The 20,114-nt window shown below is 45.5% G+C and overlaps 1 protein-coding gene across 3 annotated transcripts; it reads right to left on the bottom strand.

Annotated features, from left to right (window-relative positions):
• Nucleotides 1-176: 176 nt before the first annotated feature.
• Nucleotides 177-19,481, bottom strand: LOC135510412 (protein mono-ADP-ribosyltransferase PARP14-like). 3 transcript variants are annotated; one of them, XM_064931302.1, is made up of 12 exons: nucleotides 18,631-19,481; nucleotides 12,238-12,359; nucleotides 9,396-11,534; nucleotides 8,966-9,202; nucleotides 8,621-8,845; nucleotides 8,415-8,481; nucleotides 3,999-4,145; nucleotides 3,821-3,880; nucleotides 3,057-3,233; nucleotides 2,654-2,789; nucleotides 1,389-1,441; nucleotides 177-1,209 (listed from the first exon to the last, which is right to left on the bottom strand). In XM_064931302.1, exons 1-12 carry the CDS (start codon nucleotides 18,800-18,802, stop codon nucleotides 731-733), a joined length of 4,014 nt encoding a protein of 1,337 aa, XP_064787374.1. In that variant the 5' UTR covers nucleotides 18,803-19,481; the 3' UTR covers nucleotides 177-730. The 3 variants fall into 3 exon arrangements, with proteins under 3 accessions (XP_064787374.1, XP_064787373.1, XP_064787372.1); XM_064931301.1 differs by having other exon boundaries at nucleotides 2,654-2,777; nucleotides 9,396-11,576; XM_064931300.1 differs by having other exon boundaries at nucleotides 9,396-11,576.
• Nucleotides 19,482-20,114: the final 633 nt, after the last annotated feature.

Here is a 20,114-nt window from a genome sequence, read left to right on the forward strand (position 1 = left end):
ATACACCCCTGATCACCTGCACACACAGGCCACTTGCATAGCAGCGGCAGCCACATACAAACAGCCTCATCACTTTGTTTGTTGTATAATTCCTTCTACCCACATGTGATTTCAGTTTGTGAGGGTGTGATATGGGGGTCAACATTATAAAGAAAAACTTGTATAAACAATTGCAATACTGTCATATTGATCTGAGCTTTGCTGTTGGAAAATCACATTTGTGTCCGACTTTTGGCTGTCACAGATGCACCTCCCCTGACTTCACTCCTCGACTTTCTTCTTCTTCTTTGGTATTATGGCGGTCCGCAAACAAATGTTGTAGGTGCATGCTGCCACCTAATGTATTGGCTGTGCATCACATTGGAGGCTGGTGGGAGGAGCTAGAGGAGGATGGGCTCATTGTAATGGCACACAGGACTATAAGTGGAGTTTACGGCATGAACAGGACTATCAGAAGATGTTTAAAATGTTAAACGGGTTTTAAAGATAACAGTGAAATCAATAGTGGCTATGGGTCATCAGGCTGATGTTATAATGGATTGAAGGGTTAGTGTTAACTACAAATCAACGTCTGACTGTAAAGTCGCTCTGGATAAAAGCATCCACTATCTGACCAAAATATAACATATATAACATATAACTCCAGATGGTAGTTGTCATGCATCCCCAGCTCCTCCCAAACATCACCATGCCTGCACATAGACCACTGGACACTGAGGGTCAGTAGTGCCTAATTTCTCTCTTGCATCTCCCTACGGAGGGCGCCACTGAGCGCACTGTCCAGCACCTCCCGCATGCTCAGAACGTCCTCCTTCAGGCCTCGGAGAACATAAAACCCCTCTCCAGTCGCAGCTCCACCTCCAGCTCCAGCTTCCACCCCTCCTGCCCTCTGAACTCTACCCAGCTCCAGGCTCACTCCCAGGACCTTAGCATTCTTCTGCACGGCCTGCAGCTCCACCTCTCCCAGCATGCACAGGTCCTCTCCCTTCACATCTATCTGAGTCAGCTGGTTCTGCAAGATGGCCTCCAGCTCCCGCCTGGCCCCCCTGATGGCGTCCGCCCCGCGCCCCACCACGCTCAGCACCACCGGGGGCGGTCTCCAGGGGGTGATGGTGAGGCCTGGAAGGGCATGAGGAGGGGGAAGGGAGCCATGCGAGGGGGAGGAAAAGCCGATCCTCAGTTTCTTCTTCAGTATCTGATGGGCCCTCTCTGAGGAGACAAAGAGAGGAGGGTTAAGACAGAGTGTAAAGTCACATTTTATAACTAGGATCCAAAGTTTTCCCTGTCATCAAAGCATCACCAGGTAAAACTCTGGGTCCAAGTTATATCTACATACCCAAGAATAAGGATCATTTGTACATACAAAGTATACACACAAACACACATACCTTCCAGTGTTGGGATTGGAGCGATAGCTCCCAGTCGGCTCTCCAGCTCTGACCTGCAAACAAACAAAAACATAAATAAAATGTCCTGTCCAAAGCTTAACATCCAGACATCACAGCTAAAACTCGTAAAATAACAAAACTCATTCTATAAGTGAAGCAAACTACAAACAAACTTACCATACCATTTAAACCAGGGTTGCCCAACCCTGTTCCTGGAGAGCTACCTCTGTAAGTTTTTCACTCCAACCCCAGTTGTAACTAACCTGACTCAGCTTATCAACCAGCTAATTATTAGAATCAGGTGTGCTACATAAGGGTTCCACTCTAAACCTACAGCATGGTAGGGTATTGCAGTCCAAACGCAAAGTAGAGAGCCCTCGGACCTTGAATGACGTTTTACATCATCACATCCGAGTGTACCTTCAATGTCCCTTGCCCAAGCGAGGGTGAGTGATGATCGGAGGCGCGACGTCCTTGGTAGAAATCTTGAAGTTCAGCTTAAAAACGACCAACCTAAAGCTATTAATGTACCTAGCAAGCTAACGTAGCTAGCTAGCAGTTTTATCAGGTAGCTAGCTACAGTTACCCATAGCTGGCTAGCTAGTTTTATAGTTTGGTAATTTATTTCAAAAAAGCTTTGGACAGGACATTTTATTTATGTTTTTGTTTGTTTGCATGTCAAAGCTGGAGAGCCGACTGCGAGCTATCGCTCCAATCCCAACACTGAAAGTTATGTGTGTAATTTATTTCAATAAATGACCCAAAATATGTTTATGAAGCTAGCTATGTTTTATATGCTCTTCACTACGAGACTCAGCCAATTTGATCGTAATTCCCATTGCCCAACCCCAAAATCAATGTAATCAATGAATAATTTTTGCAAGATAGCATCATAATTTTGTCTCACATACCGAAAATGCAGCCGCGTTGATAAAATTGGACACTTTGCAACCACTGAAGTTTGACACGTGACAACATTTTGAATTGAATTGTGGGTCATATCAACCAGACAAGTGATCCAGGTTCTTCACTCGGTCCCTCCAGCTAAATCGAGGGCTGTTTGTCAACTGGACCTCCACTTAAGATGACAATCAAACTGCATCCAGTTTCGACGAGGGAAGTGGCTAGCGCCAGGGCTAATGGGGGTCAAATGAACATGTTTGGACTGTAGCCTAGCTCTTCAGGAACAGGGTTGGGAAGCCGCTGATCTAAACCAAGGCACATCAGAGACCCCACCATTTCAGACAATTAAAATGGAGACTGACCTGAATGCCTGGAAGACGGGTCTCTGCAGCATGACAACGCGGATGACAGAGAGGATGTTGGGGGACAAATCCCTCACACTTGACGCCATGCCATCCAACATGGCCTTACACACAGAGCCAGAGTCTGCTCGAGCAGCTCATGGACAAAAAAATATATATTTTTTTAATGTCTAGAATATCATCTAACCAGTATATTACAGAATATAGATGCTGCTGTCACTAATGAAATTGTTCATCAGTATTTGTTTTGACATTAACTAAATTGTGTCCTACGAAATGTAAGACTAACAACTGCGCACAATAAAAATATTGAACACAAATTGATATGGCAGAGGGTTGATACAAGAGCAAATCAAGGGAGTCGGTTATGCATTTCACACAAAATAAGACACACTGTACATACCAGTGTTGACTGCAGGGAAGGCTGCAGAGCGGTAGCCCCTTCTCTCACACTGTTTCAGTATCTTCCCACAGACCTTGCTGATCCTCTGTGTGTCGCGTTTAAAGCTGACGTGAACGATCTCCTTGCAGCCCAGTGCACCGGGCCCTGTGGTGCACATCAAGTCTCCTGGCACACCCACTGATGGAGAGAAAAAGAAAGATATGGAGGCTTCTGAGGGGAGGACAGCTCATAATAATGGCTGGAATGGAGTCAATGGAATGGTATCAACCACATGGAAACCACGTCTTTGATGTGTTTGATGCCATTCCATTGACTCCATTCCAGAAATGATTATGCGCTGTCCTCCCCTCAGCAGCATCCACTGGTTGGCACTTATTGTTCAAATATAGACGTATGAGTGACAGTGGAGGCTGGTAGTAGGGGCTAGAGGAGGAAGGGCTCATTGTAATGGCTGGAATTGAATCAAGGAAGTGAGTCGAGCATGTGGTTCCCATACGTTTGATGTGTTTGACTGGGTTCCATTTATTCCATTCCAGCCATTATAATGAGCCCGTCCTCCTGTAGCTCCTCCCACCTGCCTTCTTTAATAAGTGAAGAATAGGCTTGTAAAGCGATCTGTGAAGTAATTATTCAATGTTTCTATATCTTAGTGGAAAATGATTTTCCTTCGTCAAATGATTACTTTCTGACTTGTGTGAACGGATTGCTCTGAGAGTTTGTGATTGTGTTAATAGGATTGTGTATGGAAACACTGTAAAACCAACCTTGTGCTAATGCTGCTTGGACTGTGGAACCTGCAGCAGTCAGAATAGCTTTGGAGACACCTAGAGGAAGATAAGGGGACGTGAGGGGACACAGCGAACAGAACAAACAAACATACACACACACACACAGTGATGACTAATCAAAAGCACATTGGAGGACAATGATAACTAGTGCTACCTGAATGGTTGGCTGAGAAGTCTGTGGTGTTGACGATGACATCAGTGGTCTCACGGATGATGTCGCCAAAGACCAGTTGTAGCTTGACACTGCCCAGCGTGGCAGAGACCTCGTCCTGAGTGGTTGAGACGTGGCGATAGAAGGAGGCTAAGCGAGAGAGAGAGAGATTGACAAACAATTGACAAAAAAACAAACCAAAACAAAGGCAGAGAGAGAGACAGAGACAAAGAGACAGAGAGACAGAGAAATTAACAAATAGTTGACCAACAAACAAACAAACCTTAACCTAAGCAAAGTTTTCTCATGCATTGTTGATTTCTATTTGGCATGAGGGTCTGCTATACAAATTGATGGAAAGAGGTGTTGGGGGAAAAACATCCAACATTATAAAATCCATGTACACAAAGAACAACTGTGCGGTTAAAATTGGCAAAAAACACACATTTCTTTCCACAGGGCCGTTAGGTGAGACAGGGACGCAACTTAAGCCACATCATCTTCAACATATATATCAACGAATTGGCGAGGGCACTAGAACAGTCTCCAGCACCCGGCCTCACCCTTTCAGTACTAGAATCTGAAGTCAATTGTCTACTGTTTGCTGATGATCTGGTGCTTCTGTCCCCAACCAAGGAGGGCCTACAACAGCACCTAGATCTTCTGCACAGATTCCGTCAGACCTGGGCCCTGACAGTAAATCTCAGTAAGACAAAAATAATGGTGTTCCAAAAAAGGCCAGGACCACAAATACAAATTCCATCTAGACACCATTGCCATAGAGCACACAACAAACGATACATATCTTGGCCTAAACATCAGCGCCACAGGTAACCTCCACAAAGCTGTGAATGAGCTGAGAGACAAGACAAGAAGGGCCTTCTATGCCATCAAAAGGAACATAAAAGCCGACATACCAATTAGGATCTGGCTAAAAATACTTACTTATCAGTTATAGAACCCATTGCCCTTTATGGTTGTGAGGTCTGGGGCCCGCTCACTAACCAATAATTCACAAAATGAGACAAATACTAAATTGAGACTCTGCATGCAGAATTCTGCACAAATATCCTCCATGTACAGTGGTTCCTCCTTTAAAAGTTGCGTCATACTGCGGCACACCCTGCGTGCTGCTGCAACATTCTGTGGCACGTCTTTTAATTCTCTGCCATTTCTTCTGTTACTGCAGGTTATTGCTAGTCTGACCACCAGTGGGCATCTTTGAGAAGCATTTGATAGTATTCCGTATTGGCATTACCAGAGAATTTAAAAGCTTTTTTGTAATAACATAGTATATGGGATTGATTTGAAGAAATTTCGCTTAATTAATTAGATGAATATTATGGTGTTTAAATTCAGAGAAAAATTGTCTGTTTCTAAATTCAGACCGTTTCGCTCTCGGAGGGCACACTGGACATTCGGACCGAGGAGTAGGGTTGATTTGAGCATTCTGGCCTTACAACAGTCAAGCACCCAAGCTAACATTGGCTAGCTACTTCCAGACACAAATGAGACCACTGACCATTTTACTCATCCTAGCAGAGCTGGTAAGGCAGTTTTCGTGTTAACCAGAGTGTTGGTGACTGTGAATGTGCTGCTGGAAACAATTTAATTGCGCTTTTTTTCTGACGTTTACTGACCACTTCCATATTCAACAGGTGTTGAGCGCTAGTAAAGTAATTATTCTGTGCTCTGGTACATTCAGACTTAGAGTGCTCTGAAATCGTAGTTAGCTGGACACTAGTTCGTTGCATCCGCTGTGGAGCCCAGTTTCATAATATGACCCTATTTCTCAGCTGCTTGCCGTCGTTTTGAAGTAATCGTGAAAAAAACGGGCCTTATTTTAGTGCATTTAGTGCATCAAAGCAGACACCTACGAAGACGGCATCTCAGGTAAGCAGCACTGGGCTGTATTTATGTATCCTAAAAATGACACCTGCTGCTTTAGATATCTCAGTTATTGTTTTCAGATCTATAAAAAATAATCTGTTTTCTTTACATTCAGAGAGCGAGCTGATCAAGGGGTTGAAAATGTAGACATTGCCAGATGTTCACTGTCCGAGGAACAGGCCGTGGGAAGGTTTATTGCTGGCAAAAATGTCCATAACCAGAGGTAATTAAACTGTTCTGTGTTGTTTTTCTCCATCTCTGCCTGTCTTGTTGTACATGGAACCTGTTTCACATGCATTCATTAAAAAACCTTTTAGATGTCAGCTGCTAATTTTCAGATTTACACCACATAAACACAGCCATTTTCACTGGACTATCTGTTGCTGCCAAGTTATGATTTCCCTGGGGGTTAGACTTACAAGAACCAAGTGGTGAGACACAGCCCTCTATAGTAAAATGTTTCAGGTACACTCCGATAGGTATCTGCGTCACATACAGTATCTTCTATTGACATTATCTTCTATTGTTTGTCCTCATGTGTCTGTTTTCATCATAAAGTACTCTGCAGCCACTTAGTGTGGACACAAGGTGAGACCACACACACAAAATAATAGTATCTCTCCTTCACTTCATCCCTCTCTACCTTCTCTCTAAACTCTCTACGGTTATATCAGCTGGTTTGGTGAACCCCTCCCGCATCTGAACTGGCTGACACAGTGGGCACATGATCGTAGGTGAGATGTCACTTGGTCGGGTCAACAGGAAGTATTATTAAAGAGATGCTTTAAAATGTAAATAAGACAAGAGATGTAGTAGTCCCAGAGTTAATGATCCAGGGTCAGTTTTGCATTTCACCTCCTGATGATTATGATGACTGGCCGTGTTAGAATAAAGAAAACAAGGCATAATCATGTTCTCTCTCTATCCACCTGTCTCTCGTCTGCAGGTATGTTTTGATGTGAGAGAGGAAGCCAGTCCCGTCATCGCCACCTCACCCGCTCTTAAGATAACCTTCGGGCCAACTGGGGGCCCAAGGCTGGTTAGGAGACACCGCAATTGTGAAGAACTGAGAGAATATTAGGGTAGCACTGTAATTCATGAGTCATATGCTGTCTGCCTCTGTTCTTACCTCTTTCCCTTTCTGTCTTCTACACCTCTCTCACCACCTCGTCTTTCTTCCTTGTTTTATAACGCACAACATATGTGCATTGAAGTTCAGATTGAACTTGTATTTATGATATAATATTAAAATTATCATAATTCTAATGCATTTATGTAGTTATAACACCTGGATAATTCACTTTTTTCAAGAAAACCTTTCAAATTCTCCACAGGTTGAAATGAATTATTTAATTGAAATACTATCCTGTGTACTCAGACTAATGCAGATGAAGGGAGTTAGATATGCATAGTTCTTTTCTGTATATATGACTTACGAATCAATCATGTTTCTAGTCTATTTCATGGTTACAGTGTGTAATCATTGATGTCCCAGGAGCAGGAGTGGTAATCACTGTTGAAGTGTATAATTGTAATACATACATGCAGACACAGCATCATTCAAAGAATGGAGTTTGACATGACTGAAAAATAATGTCTCAGAGATTCATACCTGAACCGCACCTTTATTTGCCAAGGAAGAGTATATGATCAGTGAATATATTCAATGTACAGGCTACAATGTGGGAATGTCATGCATAGTAATAACTACAGGACATGTACAGTTGAAGTCAGAAGTTTACATACACTTATGTTGGAGTCATTAAAACTCGTTTTTCAACCACTCCACAAATTTCTTGTTAACAAACTATAGTTTTGGCAAGTCGGTTAGGACATCTACTTGTGCATGACACTTAGGGTTAGGCAGGTGAAAAGCCTGGCTAGCCGTAGAAAAATGCTTTTTGAAATTATCGATTATTGTGGATTTATTAGTGGTGACAGTGTTTCCTAGCCTCAGTGCAGTGGGCAGCTGGGAGGAGGTGTTCTTATTCTCCATGGACTTTACAGTGTCCCAAAACGTTTTGGAAATAGTGCTACAGGATATACATTTCTGTTGAAAAAGCTAGCCTTTGCTTTCCTAACTGACTGTGTATATTGGTTCCTCACTTCCCTGAAAAGCTGCATATCACAGGGGCTATTTGATGCTAATGCAGTACGCCACAGGATGTTTTTGTGCTGGTCAAGGGCAGTCAAGTCAGGTGGGAACCAGGGGCTATATCTGTTCCTAGTTCTACATTTTTTGAATGGGGCATGCTTATTTAAGATGGTGAGGAAAGCACTTTTAAAGAGCAACCAGGCATCCTCTACTGACGGGATGAGGTCAATATCCTTCCAGGATACCCGGGCCAGGTCGATTAGAAAGGCCTGCTCGCAGAAGTGTTTTAGGGAGCGTTTGACAGTGATGAGGGGTGGTCGTTTGACCACAGACCCATTACGGACGCAGGCAATAAGGCAATGATCGCTGAGATCCTGGTTGAAGACAGCAGAGGTGTATTTGTAAATATGACAGGAATAGTTTCCTTAACTCACTTTGATCTGGAGAAGCATCCATTACAAACCCTCTGACATGCAAAGCACACTGGGAAGCCTGGAAAGCCTGGAAGTAAAACAGAATACAACCACAAGTCAAGGGCAACCAGTGATGAACTGTGTTAAACAGTAACTTGAGTTTTGATTTGGCATGAAACATCCATTGAAGTCAAGAGAAGTGCCCTTCTTTAAAAGTCTCTTCTCACCTTGGTAGAATCTCTGTCATTGGGATGGATAACAATGCGGACAAGAAATGGGCTTCTGCTCGCTCGATTCTGTTCATACCTACGGATCTCTTCTAGCAGAACCTGTGTTACCACATCGTGAGGGAACTGGAGAACCACACCAGTTCCAAGTACAGGGAAGGCAACAGAACAGAATCCCCGGATCTCACAAGAGGCTAGAACTTTCCTCACACCCTGCCTCAGAGCCTGAGAGAGGACCAGAGGTGCTGGGTTAATGGTGGTTCAAAGGTCACAACTGCCAAGTGAAGACACACTCACACATGCACACACACACACGGACACGGGGACACATACAAGGGGACAAACCTGTACTGCTGGTCCGTGGAGGTTGTTGTCCCATTGTAGACAGCTGAGGAAGAAGACGCGGCCAGAGCTGAGACCAGACAGTCCCTCCACCAGGACGTTGTCACCAGGTGCAGTCCGTCCCCCTAATTCCTTCAGAAATGCTGTCATCAGCGCCGGTCCAGCTGCCTTCGACAAGACATGACCCACTCGGGAGGAGAGAGGGTTAATACCAACCATGGGGGACACCAGGGCATCCACCTTCAGAGAGAGACAGACAGACAGACAAAGACACAGACAGAGGGACAGACAGAGGGACAGAGAGACAGACAGAGGGACAGAGAGACAGGCAGAGAGACAGACAGAGGGGGAGAGATAAAGAAATTAAGTAAAAGGGGAAGAGAAAAAGGAAGACGAAGTGTAAAAGAGAAAGGGAACATTGAGTCTGTCTCACCTCCTGTTTCTCTATGGTTCCCTGGATGATCTCCACCTGGACACAGACCTCTGGAGCCACTGGTCCCCTGGTGGAGGCAGCAGTGGTGTCTTTCTGAGGAGCATGTGTAGTGGTAGTGGTGGTGCTGGACATTCTCTCCCACTCAGGAATCTCCCTCTTGCCCTGTAACAGCCTATCACAGGCCTCCTGCATGGCTCTCACTGCCTCTCCACTCACATCAATCAGAGTGACCTTGGTAAGGATGCGCTGTTCCCTCCCAAAGTCCCTCACTGCAGAGACTATGGCCTCAGAGCACACCTTCAGAGGAACGCCGAATAACCCTGAGCTGATGCAGGGCATGGCCAGGGTCTGGAGCTCCAGGGTCTCTGCCAGATCCAGGACTGCCTTTACTGTCTTCTCCAGCAGAGGGCGCTCATTCCCACCTACGCTGCCCCCTACTGGTCCCACTGCATGCAGCAGCATCTTACAAGGCAACTTCCCTCCTGTAGTCCCTACCACTGTACCTGTGGGCACTCTACCTATCTGCCTAACCAGATCTCTGCTGGCCTGTTGTACCTCAGGCCCCCCCGCACGGCTTAGAGCTGCAGCCACGCCACCAGTGTGATCCAGGTCCTCATTGGCTGCGTTCACCAGCGCATCCGCCTGTTCCTTGGTGATGTCACCTTGACGTACCACAACCTGCAGCCCCCGCTGGAGGCGATAGCTGGTGGCTGTGACCATCTCCTCCAGTATTGGTCCGGCGCGAGCTTCGCCGGCAACACCACCGTGGTTGTGCAGCTGGATGAGGCAGTGTTGAGAGCGACCCACCACTCCCAGGTACTCCCTTCCCAGGCCCTGGAAGTAGCGTAGCGCCCCCGGCTGGTCTATGGTCACAGTCTGGTGGACCAAGGAGGCCAGAGCGGGATCCAACCTGTCCCGAACCTGGGCCACCCGGACAGAGGGTCCACAGAGCACCACAGTGGGGTGGATGGCTGAGGCTGAGGGGTAAAGGGTCACCCCAGTGTGTTCCACACCGATCCTCTCCAGCAGTTCTGGTAGGTGGTCAGCAATCTCCGGGTAAGGGAGACACACTGTCTCCTCCACACTGGACTGGTCTATCAGAAAGGCCCCAATCTCCTTCCTCAGCTCCTGAACCTCCTTCACGTGGCCCAGCAACTGCACTCTACACCCAGGACCATACCTGGCCACCACCCTGCATCTGCTATGGTTCATCTCCTTCACCTTCTTCTCAAGCTTGGATTTCAGTTCAGATGGCAGGGTGCCACAGTTGGGCACATCAATCTCCTCCTCCCCAAACTCCCCCAGGAGATCCTTCTCAGCTTGCTCCAGTTTCCCAGAGGAGAGGGAGAACAGACGGAGCTCTGTATCCCCCAACTCTACCTCCACATGGAGTCCCAACCCCAGCAGACTGCTCAGGTTCCCAGGCCTCCCATACTCATCCCTCAGGAAGGACAGGAGTTGGGGGGACACCTCAGGCACCACCCGCTCCAGCACCAGAGAGATTTTATCTGTAACTAACTGTCTGGCTGTCCGGACATCACTTGCTGAACCCTCCAGCACCAGCTGAGATGAGTCACTGCGCGTCACCCTCACCCCTGGAACAGCCTCACCTAGATCCTTCTCTATCACTTCACCTAGAAGCCGGAGCTTGGACTGTCCCAGACGACAGGTGGTGCTGATCTTGTCCTTCTTCCAGGAGCTCAGACCCTGACCCTGGAAGGCCTCCAGCTCCTTCAGCTTGGCCTGGACCTCGGGCCCCTCCCCAACCACCACCGCAAACCCTTTCCCTGCCTCGCAGTAAACCCTCACATCCTCCGAACCCAGGGTACTGCTCTGCAGCAGAGTCTGGAGCTTACGTGGGTCTACCTCATAGTGGCATGTGTACCGCTCCTGGAGCTGTTTGAACAGTCTCTCGACCTGTGTCTTCCATGGTCCCTCCCCAACCCCATCTCCACATGACCCAGCTTGGCCTGAGCCTCTGACCACTGCCCTCTTGTCCTCTGGATGGAGGTGGACAGAGCAGCCCAGAGAGGACAGCTGCTGCTGCAGGTCTCTTCCAGCCCCAGGGCTCTCCTTCAGGTATCTCAGGAGGTAGGAGTCTAGATGGAGTTCATGCTCTAGGAAACCAGGTGGTGATGTCTGGACAGGGAGGGAGGGATGGAATGGGAGGGACTGGTGACTCTAGAGTCAGAGATAAAAGGTGTAAGTCCTGGGGAATTCCACTGTTAATGATTATTATGTCTGTCTTTATCTACGTTTATTATTCATTTATTATTGTAGGTCAACCGTACAGCTGCGTCTGGATTATATTAGAAATCTAGCAACTGGTTTGGCATTTGTCCATTTTGTTAGTTTAATACAGATTGCTTTCAGTTGGAATTTATTTTAATGTCATTCCTCATATTGTAAATTCATGTTTTTCTTATTATAACAATAAGTAAAACCAAACATGCAATGTAATCAGACTATTTTGACGTCATTTGAAGGGATAATAAAGTCATTACCTGACAGACAGATCCATGATATGTGACTAAACGTTATGTTTACTGGGATGTAAATACAACAACAGTGCATTGACGTCTGTGTGGTTTGACCTCATGTTATGGAACATAACTGTCTTATCAAGCAGGTTATGTGACTCTGCATGTACTGTATAGGTGTGTCTGTATAGTCTGGCCTCACCTGACTGCTGAATGTTGTGTCTAGCAGGTTATGTGACTCTGCATGTACTGTATAGGTGTGTCTGTATAGTCTGGCCTCACCTGACTGCTGAATGTTGTGTCTAGCAGGTTATGTGACTCTGCATGTACTGTATCAGTGTGTCTGTATAGTCTGGCCTCACCTGACTGCTGACTGGGGAGGTTGTTGTGGGTGGAGGCTCCTGGCTGCCTCTCAGAGTGAGGAAGAGAGGTCCTCCAGGCATCTCCAACACAAGATTAGGTTTCTGAAGTACCCTCTCCTGGACTGAAAGAGTTACAGAGGCATGAGTTGATGTTGCTGTTGTAGTCGTTGTTATAGTAGTAGTGGTAATAAAAATAACAACTAAAAGCACCAACATATTTGTATCTTAAAAGCACCAAAAGGGGTCATTTTTTACCCCAAATTGGTAATGATTGCATAGAGACACTGTCTGTCAAGCAGTAACATGTTTTATTTACTTAACCTTCTGTAACACACGTTTCTTTTTTTAAAACATTTTCACACATCTGATTTTTGTATGTTTTTATCAGTTAATTTGATAAATTGAATCAATACAAACGTATGAACATTTTTGGGCTATTCATTCAAAACATTGTGTTTCTGTAACGTCTACTCCTACTCTCCGGCATTCAACATCGTCTGTCTACTGACCACAGGTCCTGGCAACCCACCTTTACACATACCTGGCAACCATCTTCAAGCACACCTGCGTCTCATTATGAGTCACACCTGGACTTCATTACTCCCTTGATTTACTTACCCTTTATATCGCACTCTTTTGTTATCAGTCATCAGGTATTGTTGTTTGTGTTTCCATGTCAGACACTTCTCTTGTTTTGTTATCGAGCCATGTTTGTTGTTATTAAACTCACTAACTGCACTTGCTTCCTGACTCTTGGCGTCTATGTTACAGAACACTACCTCCACAAATGGAAGCAGCAATCAATCAAGACATCTCCCAGATGGTCGCTGAACATGGACACCTACTTCGTCAACACCTCGACCAGCTGGCTCATTTGGGAACGGCTATGGATGAGGTCCTCTTCATTATTCAAGGGGCTTCATCTCCAAACAGCGGAGGATTCTCTACCACAAGTCGAGCCAGTACCACAGCCCATCCAGCTGTCCGTCCTGTTCAGCAATGCCAGATTGTCCTTCCTGGACAAATATGACAGGACTCCATTGAAATGACGTGGCTTCCTACTCCAGTGCTCCCTCTATTTCGCTCATCAGATGGGAGCCCCCACCACCTAGAGGTCCAAGGTTGCCACATTTATTTCTCTGCTGACAGGACAAGCATTGGAGTGGGCCACGGCCATCTGTGAGAGAGGAGAGGATAAGCTGGGTTCCTATGTGGGGTTCATGGCTCTGTTCAGGGTAGTCTTCGACCAGCCACCGGAGGGTAGAGAGGGGGGTGAGCGCCTACTCCAACCACGGCAGGATGGCCTGACCGCGGAAGAGTACGCGCTCAGCTTTCAGACAGTGGCAGCATCCAGCAGCTGGAATGAGCCGGCGCTCTGCAACCTCTTCAGAAGAGATCCAGAAGGAGTTTAGCGTGCCGAGATGAACCTATCCATGGACACCCTCATCACAATGGTCCTCCGTCTGGATAACCTGCTCCGGGAGTATTGGAACCCGCACTGCCTCTCTCCCTCCTCCGTTGATCGTTCTGATTCAGAGCCTGAACCCATGGAGGTGGGGGCGACACGCCTCTCCGCAGCTGAGCGACGCCGTCGTAAACAGCTGTGGCTCTGTCCTTATTTCAAACAGAAGGGGCACCAGCTTCAACGGTGTCCGGTATGTTCTAACCGGGGATCCACAAGAGCAGAGGGACAGCCACGTGATCATCCGTCTCCTGGGTTTGGCATGAGCATTCCATCCTCATCACTCATCACTTGGACACCTCAGAAGTAGGTTGTGGGCGGTCCTGTCCCAATGCCAAGGTAATCCACAGAAATTGTATCCATGTGCCACCTGTCCTCCTGAGAACACCTTCGTTCCCACAGGGATAAGGGATCAGCTATTGACTTGGGCACACAGCTGTCGTCCCTGGACATCCAGGTATCACCCACACCATTCAGTCCATCTCTGGAAAGTACTGGTGGCTTACCTTGGCGCAGGACGTCACTCATTATGTTAAAACCTGTTATGGCTGCGATTCCTCTACAGGGATCAACATCAGAGGACATTTCAGAGTGACAACTAAAAATACAACGTCGTAACATTAGACATTCTTGAAAATGCAAGTGTCTTATACCCTTCAAAATATTAGGATCTTGGTAATCAAACTGTTTTCCAATTTTAAAATAGCTATCACAGAGAACAAATAACATGCTTTTGTTTGAGAAGAGAAATCAACAACAGAAACATTTTCCGCCATCTGAAGGTAAAATTTGACTTTACATTCTGATATCTTGCTCTTATTTCTCTTCCTGAGGGTCCCAGTGATCAAATGAAGTGCCGTTTTCTTTGATAAAATCCATTTTCATAGCTTAAATCGAAACATTTTGTAACCTGTTTGTGCCGTGAATTCCATCTATCATTTTTTTACGGAGCATTCAACGTAATTACACACGGTAAACCATCGTTTATCTAGTCATGGTTGGTTTTAGTGCATTCCTCTGGATGTTTGCAACACAGCCAAACCTCATTGTTTTTTTTTGCGGGGAGTATTGACCGAAGTGAACTGATTTGAAGACAACGAGCAATGACTACCTTACTCACCAATCATTTTAGCGAAGTTTCATTGATGGACTGTATTTCTGCCCAATGACCACTGATCTTCTTGAAATCTAGCTGGGCAGATAGCCAATGAGCTGAGGTAAACGCCAGTATGTAATGGTTTTGGGTTGGACCACCATTCCTTGTTTGATATCGCATGCGTAACGAACTCCATTCTCGCCTTGATGATCAGAGGAGTTGCTGTGAGGCTTGTTACGCGCATATGTATTTCGGAAAGTTGTATTTTCAATGATTTCATTGAAGATATCATGGCGAGTAAATCAGGAAAAGTGAAGTCAAAGTCTAAAGGGAAAGTGAAAAAGTCAAAGTGAGACAGATTTTTTTGTTTGAGGAATCTTTGAGTGTTATGATTCAAAATGAAATAGCCATTGGGTGCTGTTCAGGGGAGGTCAGGCCCACAACAATGGCCAGAGTTGTATGGAACAGCACTTCACCTTCGTGTCTGTTCCCTCTGCTCTATACAATACATATCTGTTTATTTTATGTGATGAAGGCTCATACAATACAAATATTTTTGTCATGTTTTCTTTCACAGTGATAGCGACTCCGACTGGGAGCCCCCGGTGCCAAGCTGCCCGCTCTACCTCTGCCCCCAGTGGTGTTCATATGCCACAGTTCATTACTGCAGGCATGACTGTGCCTCAGGGCCAAAAGGGCACAGCATGGAGGCGTCGTTGTGTTCTGTGTCGCATGAACTGAACCACTTGTTCAGTTTGCCTCTGCTTTACATCAGAAAGAGACTGCTATGGGACATGGCACAGGCAGCAAAATATTGTGTCGAGGACTTTTTTTTCTGTTTTTTTTATATATTTATTTTTTACAACTTTTTGTGTGTGTTAGAATTGCTTTTTGATGTGTTGTATATAGTTATTCGCACTGTTGTATATAGTTATAGGTCATTTCACCAATTCGGCCACTTGGGTACATTTGGGCAACGTGTGTGGAACACCTGGGTGACTTCATGCTAAATGTCATGTAGCGAACCCATTCCTGAAGTTATCAGTTTGAAACTTTGCACACCTACAGTTGTCCTCTTGTGTTATCCATCAACATTATCTCCAGCATCCTATCTGACTGTGTGGCTATTCTAGTACATGTGAAAGATGATACTACAACAATAAAAAACAGAAAACGTATGCTCTTTCTTTCTCTTTTCTTCCACCAGATCTGTGTTATATTCTCCTACATTCAATTAACATTTCCACAAACTTCAGAATGTTTCCATTCAAATGATACCAAGAATATGCATATCCTTGCCTCTGGGGCTGAGCTACAGGCATTTAGATTAGGGTATGTCTTCAGGCGGAAATTGAGAACAGAGCGATGCAGCCATAACAGGTTTTAACTCCTATATTGTATGTGCCTAATCCAAATCCCACGGGGACCCTCCAGTAGGGAAACTCTATCCAATGACTCAGCGTCCCTGGTCTCATCTGTCCATTGACTTTGTCACTGATCTCCCCTCTTCTGATAGTTTTAACACCATGTTGGTGATAGTGGACAGATTCTCTAAATCATGCCATTTCATCCTTCTCTCTTGTCGCCCTAATGCTATCCAGATCGCTGAGGCAGGTCTTCAGCAGGTCTTCTGGCAATATGGCCTTCCGGAGGATATTGTCTCAGATCGTGGCCCCAATTCACATTACATATATGGAAGGCTTTCATGGAGAAGCTGGGGGTCACGGTCAGCCTCACTTCTGGGTACCGGCGTCAGTCTAACAAGCAGGTGGAGAGGATGAAACAGGGGCTGGGGAGGTTCCTGAGGAGCCACTGCCAGGATCGGCAGGTGGGATTTGGTCCGATTCCTTCCTTGGGCTGAATACACCCAGAGTTTATTGCGACACTCCTCCACCGGGCTGAATCTCTTCCAGTGTGTTCTGGGTTATCAGCCAGCCCTGGCTCCATGGATTCTGAGCCAGACCGAAGCTCCTGTGGTAAACGAGTGGTTCAGGCGCGCAGAAGAGGTATGGAACGATGCGCACATGAGACTCCAGCGCATCGTCAGAAAGAGCAGGCGGATGGCCACTGCAGTGAGGCTACCGTGTTCCATCCTGGTGATCGCGTCCGGCTCTCTGCCAGAATCCTCCCGCTCCACCTGGAATGTAAGGAGCTGAGTCCCTGGTTTGTGGGGTTGTTCAAGGTCCTCTGGAGGGTCAACAATGTTATTTACAGATTACAACTCCCCACTAACTTCCGGCTCTCACCATCTTTTCATGTTTCCCTTCTCAGGCCAGTGGTTCCTGGTCCCCTGGCTGATGCCATCCCCCACGACACCCTCCTCCCGGACATTGAGGGAAGTCCTGCCTATGCCGTCAGATCCATCCTAGACTTACAATGTCATGGGGGTCGGCTCCAGTACCTGGTGGACTGGGAGGGGTACAATCCAGAGGAGTGGTGTTGGGTTCCAATGGACGACTTTCTAGATCCCAACATCATCCAAGAATTCCACTTTTGTGTCCAGACCGGGCTGCTCCACCTGGTCGGAGTCGTCCTGCGGCTGGGGCCGAGTGTCGGGGGAACTGCCACATCTACTCCCCCTCTCCAGCATTCGACGTCGCCGGTCTACTAACCACCGGTCCTGGCAACGCACACCTGCATCTCAGTCACACCTGGACTTTATTACTCCCTTGATTACTTACCCTTTATATAGCACTCTTGTCATTAGGTAGTATTTTTTGTTTCCATGTCAGATGCTTCTCTTGTTATCGTTCATTGTTATTAAACTCACTAACTGCATGGTCATGGTCATTGAGCTAATCTGGAGTACAAGTACACCCTACGTTGGACATTATCGGCTATATGGGTGGTGGGGCCATCAGACTCACCTGAAGCAGGAACTGAACCCTGTATACAGGTGCACGAGCTCTGCAAGTATGCATGGCTTGCGTGTATATTCATCTTGTGCGCATGCTTCGGGTGATAGCAGTCTGAATGCACTGCCAGCGCTTTGAAAACTTGATTTAATTATACTGGAATTTTCCTAAAAACAAAGGTTGTAAAAGTATGCTAGACATTTATAGAATCAATCATACCTAGTTTGATGTTTCTGTGACAAACGGTGAATTAGTTAGATTTATACCACTTTTATTGGCATCTTATATATTTCTATCAAAACTGGAATTTGTATTCAAAATGTACTGATATTTATGTTCAAAACGTACTGATATAGAATGAATCATAGCTAGTTTGATTCTGTCACAACGGCTGAATTAATTATTGATTTATATAGCTTTAAATTGCATTTTAAAAATGTTATGTATTTCCATCAAATCAAAACTGGATTTTTTTTTTGTCAAAGCAAGTATACTTTATAGAATTAACCATATCTATTTTTATGTTTCTGTGACAATTAATTAATGAGTTATTGATTTTTTACAATTTTAAATGGCTTTTGGCAAATATCTGTTGAAAGTCTGAATATAAAACCAACTGGTTAAAATATCGGTCCCATGACCTGAATGGGATTTGTGCCACAAATACTAAAACATTGTGGAAACAGTGCCAGGAAAACTAAACTGAAGCATGGATTGCGGTCATACCTTGTCCATAGACTGCATACAGGGTATGGAAACAATATGTACATTTGTAATTTGAGTGAACTATCCCTTTAACTTCTATTGGTTATGATGTGACAAGAGATGTATGAGGTGAGCAGGGTCTGTGATGTAGCTAATTTAAATGTGAAAGTGAAACCGTTCCAGAATTATCGACAGGAAAACATTTTAAGATACTTTTTTACGTTTCACCTTTAGTTTCAAGTACAGTTCAAATACTAATTTCAACATTTTCATACCTGTTTGGTCAAAAAATGCGATCTTGTAAACGTTGTCACCAACATTGTGTATCGGTCCGCAGTCTCCACCACCAGATTTACGGAAAACCTGAAAGTACTTTTCAATCTTCTCTTTCTGTGCTGGATCCAGACTGGGAACCTCGAAGAAAACGGGGTATTTGTACATTTCCATGTTGTAACTTAAAGTAGCCTATTCGCTTTCTTCTAATAGCTACTGTACATGGTCTCAAATCAGTTTCATTCGAACAGCACAACCGTTTACCGATCATCAGGCCTCCTGTCAGTTTTCTTTTGCAGGTGAACTTGCCAATCAATGTAGGCTGAAGCGCGCGAGCACACTTCTCGCAAAAGAAACACACTTTTTTGTATTCTACTTGGCAACATAGACTTTGGGCACGTTCAAGTTGATCAGTTTTGTCATGTGGTCACCACCTTTCAAAGTGTGTTGCATTATGGGGATAAAAATGGTCAGACTTGCGCCTAATGTGGACTGCATGAACTTTACAAAAATCATGTGATCATAGGTAATGTAGTTTTGACTGCATTCGACTGCAAGTTTCTGCAGTTGCTCTTTACCAGCCATCCTCTGCATTGTGTGTGGCTCTATTGTCAACCAATTATTAGCTTGTTTTTGTTTGACCCACGCGAACGTGGCCAAAAACCTGACAGGTTAAACAGGAACCAACTATGCCACTCTTCACGTATTCAGTGGACATACTATCACAGTATATTGGATGACTCATTCATATTCCATTTACACAGCTCCATGTATCATTGATAGGTTTAGGCTACTACATGATAATCACATTTTCCCTATACCCATAACGAGGTTGCTACAACCTAGCCTACAAATTAATTTTGAATGTTGGTGCATATGTGGAGAGACAAATTGGAGTAATCAAGATGACAGACAGTGACACATTCAGTACTGCCTTGCACACTCTTGCCTGCATCCAGCTGATCTAAGGTGTAATGATTAGTCCAAACAGTTGGAAAACGTTATGTTTTGCAAACAAAACAAAAGTTTATATTGGAGAAATTCAGGCAGGTCTATCCCTGTTTCGTTTCCTTCCGTTTCAGAAATGTTTTTGCACCTTAGTAAGTGATTGCTTATGTCGCTTATGCCTGGAACCGGCCCTGAACTCTCTATTGACCTTGGTGTTCTGACAAGGATCCTTTTAGCATCCCTCACCCTGGACCCATCTTCTTCTACCACTCTCTTCACTGCCTCAACATAAGACACCTTCTGCACTACTCTGATCCTGGCTGCCTCACCCTGGACCCATCTTCTTCTACCACTCTCTTCACTGCCTCAGCATAAGACACCTTCTGCACTACTCTGATCCTGGCTGCCTCACCCTGGACCCATCTTCTTCTACCACTCTCTTCACTGCCTCAGCATAAGACACCTTCTGTACTACTCTGATCCTGGCTGCCTCAACCTGCCTTTCTCTCACTGGACACCTCTGATCTCCAGCACCCTG

This window comes from Oncorhynchus masou, chromosome 23 (genome assembly GCF_036934945.1).
Source record: "Oncorhynchus masou masou isolate Uvic2021 chromosome 23, UVic_Omas_1.1, whole genome shotgun sequence".
Lineage (NCBI taxonomy): Eukaryota > Metazoa > Chordata > Actinopteri > Salmoniformes > Salmonidae > Oncorhynchus > Oncorhynchus masou.